At 34.3% G+C, this 15,532-nt stretch overlaps 1 protein-coding gene across 2 annotated transcripts in view; it reads left to right on the top strand.

The window, feature by feature from the left end:
- LOC149789868 (solute carrier family 15 member 1-like) overlaps positions 1-15,532 on the top strand; it is a 233,610-nt gene that overhangs the window by 81,197 nt on the left and 136,881 nt on the right. For both annotated transcript variants that reach the window (XM_089971874.1, XM_089971873.1), the window contains exons 6-9: positions 2,988-3,087; positions 8,331-8,421; positions 11,013-11,090; positions 14,033-14,115. In XM_089971874.1, the coding sequence (XP_089828000.1) occupies positions 2,988-3,087; positions 8,331-8,421; positions 11,013-11,090; positions 14,033-14,115 (352 nt within the window). The remainder of the gene's footprint in view (positions 1-2,987; positions 3,088-8,330; positions 8,422-11,012; positions 11,091-14,032; positions 14,116-15,532) is intronic.

The following is a 15,532-nucleotide window of genomic DNA, read 5'->3' as shown; positions in this document are numbered from 1 at the left end:
ACCTAAAACCATACATTTTCAAATCACCTAAAACCATACATTTTTTAAGGCCTTAAGAATCATACATTTTTAAATCCCTTAAAACTATAAATTTATAAACTCCCCAAAGCATACATTGGTAAAGCCCACAAAAATCATATCTTTAAATGTATCCTAAAAGCATATATTTTACCCCCAGTGCCCTCATATGTTTTTAAACCCCAAAACATACATTTGTAAAAACCCCAGAACAATTTAATGTTTTCATATGATGTGAGAGACAGAGAGAGGGAAAATGAGGGAAGTACTTATGTGATGAGAGAGAGAGAGAGAGAGAACATATACCTCTGTATGTAGGAGTGCAAATTATTAATAAAGTTATTTGCTTTATAAACAGCTAATAAAAAGTAGCTGTACAAGATACATTCCTTCTGAAAATTATATTTCTGTCACATGGACAAATACAATTCTGCCATATAGAAGTACATTTCTTATTTTTGGAAACATCTGAGAAATGAGATACTTTTATAATTTTACTACAAGTCCATCAGAATTATGAATGATAATCCATAATGGTGAAATACTGCATATAATTACATACTGGAAATGTCTTTTAAAAATCTATCTTGAGGAAGGCATCACACAGTTTCTGTTTTTTCTCACATCTTTGTTTAACTACTGTAGCTTGTAAAAGGGACTATAGTTCTTGTGCCACAACCAAACAATAATCATCCTTTCACAATTGTGAAATTTGTCAACCTCTGTATAAGATGTAACACTTGGGGTATATTCATATCACTGACAGATAGCACAGAACATGCATCATCAATACTATATTAATCATATCACTGACAGATAGCACAGAACATGCATCATCAACACTATATTAATCATATCACTGACAGATAGCACAGAACATGCATCATCAACACTATATTAATCATATCACTGACAGATAGCATAGAACATGCATTGTCAACACTATATTAATCATATCACTGACAGCACAGAACATGCATCATCAATACTATATTAATCATATCACTGACAGATAGCACAGAACATGCATCATCAACACTATATTAATCATATCACTGACAGATAGCACAGAACATGCATTGTCAACACTATATTAATCATATCACTGACAGATAGCACAGAACATGCGTCATCAATACTATATTAATCATATCACTGACAGATAGCACAGAACATGCATCATCAACACTATATTAATCATATCACTGACAGCACAGAACATGCATTGTCAACACTATAATAATCATATCACTGACAGATAGCACAGAACATGCATTGTCAACACTGTATTAATCATATCACTGACAGATAGCATAGAACATGCATTGTCAACACTATATTAATCATATCACTGACAGATAGCATAGAACATGCATTGTCGATACTATATTAATCATATCACTGACAGATAGCACAGAACATGCATTGTCAAAACTATATTAATCATATCACTGACAGCACAGAACATGCATTGTCGACACTATATTAATCATATCACTGACAGATAGCACAGAACATGCATCGTCAACACTATATTAATCATATCACTGACAGCACAGAACATGCATCGTCAACACTATATTAATCATATCACTGACAGCACAGAACATGCATTGTCTACACTATATTAATCATATCACTGACAGAGAGCACAGAACATGCATCGTCGACACTATATTAATCATATCACTGACAGCACAGAACATGCATTGTCGACACTATATTACTCATATCACTGACAGATAGCACAGAACATGCATCGTCAACACTATATTAATCATATCACTGACAGCACAGAACATGCATCGTCGACACTATATTAATCATATCACTGACAGCACAGAACATGCATTGTCTACACTATATTAATCATATCACTGACAGAGAGCACAGAACATGCATCGTCGACACTATATTAATCATATCACTGACAGATAGCACAGAACATGCATCGTCAACACTATATTAATCATATCACTGACAGATAGCACAGAACATGCATTGTCAACACTATATTAATCACTTTTATTAGGAGTTTGATTGATTTTACTGCAAAACAAGTTCACTCTCCCAGCCATCAGAATTATCCTCAACAGGAATGGTCAAAATGGTCATTGTCCAGTCATAATTCATGGGCCACTTGAGCCAAGGCAATATCTTCCTCATCTTCACTGACATTACCATGTCTGCATGGAAGCCGACAACTTCAAAGCACTTCTTGACTGTGACTGGTGTTGTCTTTGACCATGCTTTTGAAATCGTATGAATTGAATCAAACAGTGATGTTCACAAAGAACACTGTCAGCACAGTCACTTTTGGGTGCAGCATTTATTTCCAATATGTACCATTAAATGTGTGAATTATACCCAGTCAGAAGGCTGCAAGTCTGATAGTAATTTCAAAGTCATATGACTCAGACAACAAGCAGGTTCATGTTTTGTAGCAATGTGATTATTTGTCTTGGATCCAGCTTGTCAATCTTTGTTCGGACATCCTTGATTTCCTGTTAGTAACATGTCAGTGGTAGATATGGAATTTACCATTTCTAAAGCATCTGGGTTTTTGATGCCTGCTGATTGCCAATGGTTTCAGTTTCTCATGCAGATTATCCACTTCATGGAGGAGTTACACCTTTTTTGAAACCATTCTGTTTGCTATACAGAATTTGTCAGGAAGTGCACATCAGAGAGTCTGGTCTCATCACAATTAAATGTTTTTAGGAGTATAATCACCAATAATTTCTGGTATTCTCTAATGATATTCTTTCATCATCTCCATATTAACACCTACAGATCTCACCACTGAATTTGCATCCCTTTATGGAGTAGCATAATGTGCTAATCATTGTTAGTAAATGTATATGAGTCTGGGATTCAGCTGAGTGTAACATCACTCTCTCTTTTATTCTGACTATGGTACTTATCACTATTTTATATTACTTGATGGTTGATTTGTATTTCTTTATCAGGGTGGGACCTGCTGTTGGTTTACTGCTTATTGGGATAGGGACTGGTGGTATTAAGTCCTCAGTTGCAGCTTTTGGGGCTGACCAGTTTGGCCCAGGGCAGGTAAATTATATGTATAACATGGTATTTATTTGACATGTCATTAACCCATACTTTCATTGTCTTCAAATGTATACAGAGTATGGTAAATCACAAGGTGTAAAATTTATTGGGTCCTTGCTCACCTGCCATTAGGACCAGTAAGTATATGGTATGGACTGCATCAATTGTGCATCTTCTATGTTTGTGTCAGCAGTTGATATTTTAAAATTCTTCTCAAAAGCTGCTTAACAGAATTTTAACAAATATGATCAGAATAATAAGGTTTAGAGAGCTTTCAAATGTGACAGGAATCATCATGGGATAGAGAACTTTAAAATATGACAGAAATCATCATGGCATAGGGGGCTTTCAACTCTGACACATCGTCATGGCATAGCATTGACAGCTTTTAATGTTTATGAGGCCACTATAAGTAGGATTCTCTAATACAGTTAAGTTGGCTTATAGGTGCATATATTTTATGTGTCAACACAGACAGAGTAGGACATTTGACAAGAATCATCTATTTACAGTCTCAAAAAATATTGATGAATTTCCAATTTAATTTCATATAAAAAGATATGAAAAATGTCAGTGAAGATTTGCAGACTGCAATATCATTATTTGAAGTATATCTTGCAGTGATCTGAAAGTGAAACTTGTAAGACATTGCATACATATTTAATCTTTTGCTAGCACTCTTCAGAATCACCAGATCAGGTCAGTTTATTTAGGTGATGATTTATATCGGTGAATATGAAAATTTAAGATGGCTTCTCTTGTCAGATGAACTTGGTGACTGATGTGACATATTTCTGAGGTTGGTTTTGAGGACAAAAGACAAAAGACTTTGATTTTGAAGGTGGAAACTAGCAGTAATAAATAGTTTATTATGAATTCAACGAATTATTAAGTTTGAAAAATAATTCAGGGAATGATACACTGGTAAATGATGGGTGACTATAAAATGATGGGTGACTACATGACTATAAACAAGGGCAAGATCCAGGATGGAAAACTTCACAGTATTGCTATTTTTGGTATGGAACGTCTTGAGAATTTTCATGGGACAAAACTTGATGACCAATTTTAATATTATAGTGTTAGCATAGACATACCCATACATAAAAAGGCCCAGGATAATCATGATGAGGTGTGAAACCAAAAATAGTTCAAAATTTGTAATAATATAATGTAACCATGATTTAATATTTTGGTAAATATTTATTGGCATATCTCTTTAAAACTCCTGGCTTTATAACAAAAATTATCATAAGGTTAAGTTTTTATCTTCAAAGTCTCAGGTCACATGTTCTTAAAGTGTGATGTCATTTTGTGAAGAATATAATCATTAAAAGCATATTTATTTTTATCATCATTATTGTACCCTGGGCATAATATCTGCATTTTCTGTCTTCCATGACACTTTAGCATGGAAGCTGTTTAAGATGAATCTTTCTAATTTTATGCATTATCACTAGAAGATATGCTGAGCTTCTGGATCTCACACACCATTTTGTCATTCAGGAGTAATCTCAATACAAATCTTTTCTACTACCAAGAATACATTTGACATTCATTCATTTGTCATTATTTTAGATTGAAACTGTATTTTATATCATTTTTTTGCTTTTAGGTTATTTTATGTAAACCCATTTATATATTTCATGTTATTATTTTGTGTATTTATTCATTTGTTTTGAGGTGTTTGTGAGACATTTTCTTATGTTCTTTGTTGTCTGTATGCAATCTATTCTTATGCCCCTCTTTGCTAATTTGATGTAGTAAAGCACTTAGAGGTTTTCTTTGAAAGATTATGCACTCTATTAAGTCATCATCATTTTTATTTTGGGGTATTGTCTTCAAGGTCAAGGTCATGGCTGAATCTTCTTTTTTTTTTTCCCGTCATACTTTCCTCTTATGCTTTATGAATTTGAAACTGTTTGAGATTTAAGGGTTGAAGCTTATGCATCATGTAGGTGCCATCTTCAAGGTCAGTGTCCTGGATCAAGATTTCATGTTTTTCATTGTTCTTTGTTTTCCACTCAGTATCTTTAGAGCTTTTATAAATGAAGTGAATTAACTTGGTATACATTTATATCAGCATTGGAAGGTGTGATGTGTTCCACATTGATGGTCTTCAAGGTCATGCTGTTATATATTGAATTTCTAATTACACTTTCCCTTCCATTGTATAATTCTATAATTCTAGAGCCATATGAGTTGTTTGTATCAGACTTCGTATAACTGTATATGATCGCTTACAGATGTGTCAAATGCACATTTGATGGGGTGGGGGTCATCATGATCACTGTCAGAGGTCAATATTTCAAGTTTCAGTGACATATAACTTTTGCTTTCTAAACTGACAGCATTATTCAGATAAACAAATGAATCTTGGTATATTTATGTATTGTCTGATATATAGATAGTTTAATGGCATTTCAAGTCCTATTGTATCCAATTTATTGGCATCTTGTTTATCATAATGTTCAATTTATTGGCATCATGTTTATCATAATGTTCAATTTATTGGCATCATGTTTAATATAATGTTCAATTTATTGGCATCATGTTTATCATAATGTCCAATTTATTGGCATCATGTTTATCATAATGTTCAATTTATTGGCATCATGTTTATCATAATGTTCAATTGATTGGCATCATGTTTATCATAATGTTCAATTTAATGGCATCTCATGTATCCTAGTAAAAGTTTTATTTCTCACAGTTATGGTTACTGATCATTTTTTAAACTCTTCTGCAGTTTTCTTTTAATGTTCTTTTGAGATCCATCAGTGAAACCTGGTTATTTTTCATCTGCTTAAAATAATAATTTTACAGCTTCCCTATTGAATGACTAGCAACACATCACCTTTGCCATTGTTAGATCAGTATAATAACTTGCAACACAAATAACCCTAAAAACAAATGACCTAGCTGTTGTCAGATCAGTATAAATTGCAACACAAATTACCCAAAACACAAAATGACCCGGACTGTTGTTAAATCAGTATAGCTTGCAACACAAATGACCCTAGCTGTTGTCAAATCAGTATAACCAGCAACACAAATTAATTTTGTGCTCTGCAGTGCATTGCACATTCGACTTATTGTTTGTTCTGCATTCATTTTAGATTGGTCATTCATGCAGCATTCATTTACCATTCATTTTGCACATCATTCTTGCAGCACTCATTTACCAATCATTTTGAGGGGCCCCGAGTTGCCGAGTGGTCTAAAGCACTCTCTGTTACGGATCACTGCCATCTCACCTCTCTCTGCGTGGGTTCGAGTCTCGGATTCAGCCAATGTGGGTATGTGAGAAAGCTTGGCAGTAGCTTCTCGTGGGTCGGTGGTTCTTTCCGGGATTTTCCCGGGTTCTTCCTCCACCATTATTACTGGCAGCCATGTATAGCCTATCATGTGCTAAAAAATGGCGTTAAACCCTACAACAACAACAACAACCAATCATTTTGCATACATCACTCATGTAGCATTTATTATGCATTCATCATTCATTTTGCAGTCATCAGTCATATAGCATTCATTTACCATTCGTTTTGCCTTCATGTATCTTTCATTTACCAATTGATTTGCATTCATCATTCATGTAGCATTCATCATTCGTATAGCATTCATTTACCGTTCATTTTGCAAACATCATTCATGTAGCATTCATTTACCATTCATTTTACATTTATCATTCATGTAGCATTTATTATGCATTCATCATTCATGTAGCATTCATTTACCAGTTGATTTGCATTCATCATTCATGTATCGTTAATGTTGCATTCATCATTCATATAGCATTCATTTACCATTCATTTTGCAGTCATCAGTCATGTAGCATTCATTTACAGTTCATTTTGCATTCATCATTCATGTAGCATTCATTTACCTTTCGATTTGCATTCATCATTCATGTAGCATTCATTTACCATTCGATTTGCATTCATCATTCATGTAGCATTCATTTACCAATTGTTTTGCATTCATCATTAATGTAGCATTCATTTATCATTTGCTTTGCATTCATCATTCTTGTAGCATTTATTATGCATTCATCATTGATGTTGCATTCTTTTACCATTCACTACTCCGTTGGCCTAGCAGTTAAAGTGTCCACCTCAGATGCGGGAGGTTGTGGGTTCATAACCCCGGTCGAGTCATACCAAAGACTTATAAAAATGGTACCTACAGCTGCCTTGCTAGGCGCTTGGCATTAAGAGGTTAGTGTTAGGACTGGTTGGCCTGGTGTCAGGATAATGTGACTGGTTGGGACATCATGCTACATGTCTGCAGCATGATGCCCCAGTGCTAGACATCACTATAAACTGCCACACTGCATACATCATAGCAATGAGACTGAAATGTTTTTAAAGCTACATTAAATATCTGAATCACACACACAATTTACCAGTCATTTTACATTCATCATTCCTGTAGCATTTATGTTACATTCATCATTTGTTTAGCATTCATTTCACATTCATTTTGCATTTATCATTCATTTTGCATTCATCATTCATTAACATTTATTTTGCATTTATCATTTGTTTAGCATTCATTTCACATTCATTTTGCATTCATCATTCACGTAGCGATTAGTTGCATTCATAATTCATGTAGCAATTATTTACTATTCATTTTGCATTTATTATTCATGTAGCATTGATTTACCATTCATTTTGCATTCATCATTCATGTATCATTGATTTACCATTCATTTTGCTTTCATCATTCATGTAGCATTCATTTGTCATTTATTTTGCATTCATCATTCATGTAGCATTTATTTACCATTCACTTTGCATTTATCATTCATGTAGCATTCACTTACCATTCATTTTGTATTCATCATTCATGTAGCATTTATTTACTATTCATTTTGCATTTATCATTCATGTAGCATTCACTTACCATTCATTTTGCATTCATCAGTCATGTAGCGTTCATTTATCATTCATGTAACATTTTTTTTGCATTCATCATTCATGTAGAATTCATTTGTTTTCGTTCACCATTCCCTTTGCATTTCAGACAGGCGTATAAATCTGTAAAGATTTGTACAGTCACATTTATATCATATTTTTCTGAAAGTATTTGAACAAAATCAGTTCATCATGTATATATATTTAATGATAATATATGTTTTTCTGTTTTCTGATAAAATTTTTGTATGTTTGCATGAACTTAAATAAAATAAGATACAAATCAGTATATTTTCTGTTCCTGTAATCTGTCTTCTTTTGCAGGAAAGGGAAAGAGATTCATTCTTCTCTGTGTTTTACTTCATGATCAACTTTGGAAGCTTTCTTTCTATAATAATTACTCCATTACTTAGAGGTAAGTGACTACTATGAACAAATGACTGAATATCATGTAATGTTACTATTTTTGTTGTATTGTGTCCTCTTCAGATAAATACTGATCACAAATTCATGAATTCAGAATTTGAACATAAATGTCCAATGTATATATCTATCATTTTTAAAGCTTATAGGAGACATTATCCACCATTTCATGCTTACATACCAGACTTTTGATCAAATTGGTGCAATCTTGAAACCAGCCTAATTGTCCCAAGGTGCATTTTAATTTCTCCAGGTATGTGACCAAACAGAACTGTCCCAAGGTGTATTTTAATTTCTCCAGGCATGTGACCAAACAGAATTGTCCCAAGGTGCTATTTTAATTTCTCCAGGCATGTGACCAAACAGAATTGTCCCAAGGTGTATTTTAATTTCTCCAGGCATGTGACCAAATAGAACTGTCCCAAGGTGTATTTTAATTTCTCCAGGCATGTGACCAAACAGAACTGTCCAAAGATGTATTTTAATTTCTCCAGGCATGTGATGAAACAGAACTGTCCCAAGATGTATTTTAATTTCTCCAGGCATGTGACCAAACAGAACTGTCCCAGGATGTATTTTAATTTCTCCAGGCATGTGACAAAACAGAATTGTCCCAAGATGTATTTTAATTTCTCCAGGCATGTGACCAAACAGAATTGTCTCAAGGTGTATTTTAATTTCTCCAGGCATGTGACCAAACAGAACTGCCCAAGATGTATTTTAATTTCTCCAGGCATGTGACCAAACAGAATTGTCCCAAGGTGTATTTTAATTTCTCCAGGCATATGACCAAACATAACTGTCCCAAGGTTATCTTAATTTCTCCAGGCATGTGACCAAACAGAACTGTCCCAAGGCGTATTTTAATTTCTCCAGGCATGTGACCAATCAGAACTGTCCCAAGATGTATTTTAATTTCTCCAGGCATGTGACCAAACAGAACTGTCCCAAGATGTAATTTAATTTCTCCAGGCATGTGACCAAACAGAACTGTCCCAAGATGTATTTTAATTACTCCAGGCATGTGACCAAACAGAATTGCCCCAAGGTGTATTTTAATTTCTCCAGGCATGTGACCAGACAGAATTGCCCCAAGGTCTATTTTAATTTCTCCAGGCATGTGATCATACATAATTGTCCCTAGGTGCATTTTCCTTTCTCCAGGCATGTGACCATTCAGAATTGTCCCTTGGAGCATTTTCCTCTCTCCAGGCATGTGATCATGCACAATCATCCCAGACTTGTGACCATATAGAATTATTCCAAGGCGTATTTTTCATTCTCCGGGCATGTGACCATACAGAATTATACCAAGGTGTATTTTCCTCTCTCCAGGCATGTGACTAAACAGAATTGTCCCAAGGTGTATTTTCATCTTGAAATATCAATTTGCAAAATATCTCACAATGGTTGTCAGTAAATGAAAGTGAAGAGTATCAGTATACTTCTGACCTTAAATATTTCTGTCAGTTTCAACAAAAGTACCCACATCATGACACATAATATTGCACCAAAACAGGGCAATAGTGCAACATTATTTTGGTGTCGTCCAAGGCACTGCATGATGGGCTAAAGTAGGTACTTATTTTTCTCATTCTTGTGACTTTTGAATTATGCCAACGTACAGCAAGCAACACAGCCTTTGCAGAATTTTTGGTTTTAGACTTTGAACACTGATAAAGTAACAGTTGTACATATCTTTGAACACTGAGAAATAAAACTACTGATGAAAATATTTCTGACATTAATATATGAGTTTACAAAGGACTGATTAAATTAGTAAAGAGCTAATTTGTTTGTGGCAGTTTGACTAGTAAGTAGATTAACATAAACTACATTGAAAATATATAGTGTTCATGACCCTTTCTAAACATGGTTACAGCGTTTATGACCTCTTCTAAACATGTTTATAGTGTTCGTGACCTCTTCTAAACATGTTTATAGTGTTCGTGACCTCTTCTAAACATGTTTATAGTGTTCGTGACCTCTTCTAAACATGTTTATAGTGTTCGTGACCTCTTCTAAACATGTTTATAGTGTTCGTGACCTCTTCTAAACATGTTTATAGTGTTCGTGACCTCTTCTAAACATGTTTATAGTGTTCGTGACCTCTTCTAAACATGGTTATAGTGTTCGTGACCTCTTCTAAACATGGTTATAGTGTTCGTGACCTCTTCTAAACATGTTTATAGTGTTCGTGACCTCTTCTAAACATGTTTATAGTGTTCGTGACCTCTTCTAAACATGTTTATAGTGTTCATGACCTCTTCTAAACATGGTTATAGTGTTCGTGACCTCTTCTAAACATGTTTATAGTGTTCGTGACCTCTTCTAAACATGTTTATAGTGTTCGTGACCTCTTCTAAACATGTTTATAGTGTTCATGACCTCTTCTAAACATGGTTATAGTGTTCGTGACCTCTTCTAAACATGTTTATAGTGTTCGTGACCTCTTCTAAACATGTTTATAGTGTTCGTGACCTCTTCTAAACATGTTTATAGTGTTCATGACCTCTTCTAAACATGTGTCCTTTTAGTGGATTGGGATTAATATATATATGAATGACTTCTTACTTGTTTCAGCCTATGTAAGATGTTTTGGTGGAGACTGCTATGTTCTTGCCTTTGGTGTACCTGCATTACTGATGTTCATTTCTGTAGGTGAGTAGCCATGACTTATTGTCAGAATTTTCACTTGTGTAAAGGGGTAGACTGTTTTTATATAAGAACAGTTTCAATGTAAGAATGATGTGTTTCTATCAGTATTTTGTTTCATAAATAACTTAAATAACGATAAAAATTGTTCTTTTTTTCCATTATTGACACAGTGGCAGGGATTGTGTGTTAAGACAATTGCATTACATAACCACTGCATTTAATATTATGCAGAGAAATTACGATTCAGTTACAAAAACTATTTATGCCATTTCACAACCTCATCAGATGTAGTTGTTTTAATAAACCATAGTTAATAATATCATTGTAATAAATGAAAGCATTTTATTGCTAAGATTCCAGATAACATGATTTTGGAATGTGTAGAAGAAATAAAGTATTGACCAATACATGAGGTGTTGATTATTAATGAAGATTACAGGTTTCATTGTAAATCATTTTAAGTGAAATGCTTTACAGTGGGACTTGCAGATGTTATATGATGGAAAATGTTAGGGCAGATGGGTCTTTTCAAACTTCAGAACATGTCAGATCAGATAAAAGGACAAATCAACACTGTTTTACAAACGTTAAAAGAAGAATATGAGAGTAATATAATACAGCACTCTGAGCACCTCACCATTGCAGGACTCCACTTCTCAGCCATTCAGTGAAAGTTACACACATAGACTAGTGTTAAGTGAGTGCTGAAAATAAATGATTTTTCAGTACATTTTGTGTTTGTATTCTGGTTCTAATCCCAATGGATTTTGCACCTTGTTACAAGAATTTTGACTATCTGCAGAACCAGGTTAGTAATAAAAATATATATTTTTTGTATGTGCTGTAAATCTGGCATGTAATTAATAGATGTCCAAATTATATTTTTTTGCCACTTATAAGCAATAATTTTGCTTATACCTCTCAGGTAGTTGGCATGTATGGTACACTATAGCATGACTGAGGTGAAGTAATTTGTTTACACAATATATTTTGACTGATGTGAAGTAATTTGTGTGGGCACACAATATATTTTGACTGATTTGAAGTAATTTGTGTGGGCATACAATATATTTTGACTGATGTGAAGTAATTTGTGTGGGCACAATATATTTTGACTGATGTGAAGTAATTTGTGTGGACACAATATATTTTGACTGATTTGAAGTAATTTGTGTGGGCACATGATATATTTTGACTGATGTGAAGTAATTTGTGTGGGCACACAATATATTTTGACTGATTTGAAGTAATTTGTGTGGGCACACAATATATTTTGACTGATGTGAAGTAATTTGTGTGGGCACAGAATATATTTTGACTGATTTGAAGTAATTTGTGTGGGCACACAATATATTTTGACTGATGTGAAGTAATTTGTGTGGGCACAGAATATATTTTGACTGATGTGAAGTAATTTGTGTGGGCACAAAATATATTTTAACTGATTTGAAGTAATTTGTGTGGACATACAATATATTTTAACTGATGTGAAGTAATTTGTGTGGGCACAGAATATATTTTGACTGATTTGAAGTAATTTGTGTGGGCACACAATATATTTTGACTGATTTGAAGTAATTTGTGTGGGCACACAATATATTTTGACTAATTTGAAGTAATTTTGTGGCTATACTGTACAATTTGATGTGAGGTAATTTGGTGGTTACATTGTATATTTTGAGTGAAGTAAAGTAATTTTGTGGGTACAGCTTATATTTTGATGGAAGTGAAGTAATTTTGATGGTACAGCTTATATTTTGACTGAACTAAAGTAATTTTGTGAGTGCATTATATGTTGTGACTGATGAGCCTCTTTCATGCATCATCCATTTGCTTCATGTATTTTTAACTTTTTTTCAAAGACCATCATGTTCAGTTTCAACCAAACCTTGGAGTGAGCATCCAGCTTTAAATTCTTTTGAACGATGACCACCCACGATAAAAATTATCATTAGTAGAAAAAACCCTATAACAGAGTTTGACAAAATGCTGAAAGCATCCTAGCACGAAGGCTTTCAGTTTTGTACAAATGATGCAAATGCACCATCATTTGGCTGCCGTAAGTTTTAAATTTAATAAAATTTGTGCCAGTTTGCCATCAGATAGGGCTGCCATTACTAAAAAAGCAAATTAAAACAAAATGTTAAAATTCTATGAAAAACACAGAAACCTTTCCCACATGTGGACTTTATGAGTAAATAAGACTGATTTGTTATCTAATATTCATAACATCTTCTCAACAACTGTCTGACAGAATTTCACAATAATTTTAAGAAAATATCCCTGTATAAGGGCCACTCAATTTCATACTGCTTTACAAAAATGCTGAACAGAATTGTCACAGTTTGACTGAAATCATTCAACACTTTAAGTTTGTACAGATGATATTCATCTGCAATCGAATGTGGCCACTCTTAGTACAAACAAAGTTTTAAAATGACTTCTTCAAAAAAGCACTGAACAGAATTTTGATCAAATTTGACATCATCTTGGTATGAAGTACTTCATACAAAATGATGGTGATCCAGCATCTAGTATGGCCACATTATTAAAAATAGAAAAAACCTTTAAATATCTTCTGAAAAGCTTAATAGAATTTGATAACGTTTATCAAAGTAATTGGGCATGAAAGCCCTTTAGATATGATGCCAACACTCCATTAAATATGACCACCATTTCTTAAAATAGATTGATTAACAGAATTAGATTTGTTTCTATTGAAGACATCTTAGCATGGCAGCTTTTAAATGTGTACATGTAGTGTAGATCCAGTATATGGCCAAGATCAGATCTTTAAAGTTTTGCATGTTGATCAACCATTAATTATGGTTGCCTCTCCTAAAAATATATAAAAAAAGCTTAATTTTAGATAAAAATCATATCAACCTGCATTTCTTAGCTAACTTCCTGCATTTGGCTGTTATGTATGCTTATTTCTTTTTCAGTCTTTTTCATTGCGGGAAGAAATAAGTACAAGAAAGTACCTCCATCAGGGAATTTAATTGGAAAGACTTGCAGATGTATATTTGTGAGTATTTATTCATTTTGGCATTGGTGTGGAAGGAAATTATAAGTGGAACATATTTTTGTTAATGAGTAGAACAATATTTAGCATACCTTAATAAATATTTGCTGAGTTTAAATATAGTTTTTATGCTGATAATGTTGGCTATTTAGCATTCTCACCTCATGTCCCTGCAGCCTAAGTTTTGTTTAAATGCTCATCTGATGTCCCTGTGGTCCAGCATTTTACCATGATACTCCTGTGGTCCAGGCTTTGTTTACCTGATGTCCCTGTGGTCCAGACATTGTAGCATTCTTGCCATGATACTCATGTGGTCCAGGCTTTGTTTACCTGATGCCCCTGTGGTCCAGACATTGTAGCATTCTTACCATGATACTCATGTGGTCCAGGCTTTGTTTACCTGATGTCCCTATGGTCCAGACATTGTAGCATTCTTACCATGATACTCCTGTGGTCCATGCACCTGATGTCCCTGTGGTCCAGCATTTTACCATGATACTCATGTGGTCCAGGCTTTGTTTACCTGATGCCCCTGTGGTCCAGACATTGTAGCATTCTTGCCATGATACTCATGTGGTCCAGGCTTTGTTTACCTGATGCCCCTGTGGTCCAGACATTGTAGCATTCTTACCATGATACTCATGTGGTCCAGGCTTTGTTTACCTGATGTCCCTATGGTCCAGACATTGTAGCATTCTTACCATGATACTCCTGTGGTCCATGCACCTGATGTCCCTGTGGTCCAGCATTTTACCATGATACTCATGTGGTCCAGGCTTTGTTTACCTGATGCCCCTGTGGTCCAGACATTGTAGCATTCTTACCATGATACTCCTGTGGTCCAGGCTTTGTTTACCTGATGTCCCTGTGGTCCAGACGTTGTAGCATTCTTACCATGATGCTCCTGTGGTCCAGGCTTTGTTTACCTGATGTCCCTGTGGTCCAGACGTTGTAGCATTCTTACCATGATACTCCTGTGGTCCAGGCATCATTTTGGATGTGCTAATGAAGCAGTTGCTCATCCAAAGTCAATGGTTTACTTTGGGTCTTCAGCTTTGTTCAAAGCTAAAAATCTCTCTATGACAAAATTGGACCTGATGAAAGTACTTTGTTGAAGTTGTTAAAAAGTCCTTACCAAAACATTTTCAAGCCAAAACACAAGGAGCATGTAAGTAATGCTAAATGTTTGTAAGCATCCATTTATTATCTTGAAAGATAGAGGACCTAATAATGTCTTAGACTTTAAGAATATTAAATCAGTAAAATATTCATGTAATTTGTACTCAGAAGTATCAAACAATTTAATTTATTTAAGCTGGAAACATTCTTCTCTGTGCATTCTTTCCTTTAGTTGTAAAATAGTTTTATATTTTGTTTTATTCTTAGATCATTTTTGACTCATCACAATGAAGTAGAGGTT

This window comes from Sinohyriopsis cumingii, chromosome 10, assembly GCF_028554795.1.
Source record: "Sinohyriopsis cumingii isolate HCF-2022 chromosome 10, ASM2855479v2, whole genome shotgun sequence".
Lineage (NCBI taxonomy): Eukaryota > Metazoa > Mollusca > Bivalvia > Unionida > Unionidae > Sinohyriopsis > Sinohyriopsis cumingii.
The sequence above is the reverse complement of the archived record's forward strand: the minus strand, read 5'-3'. Positions and strand labels throughout refer to the sequence as shown.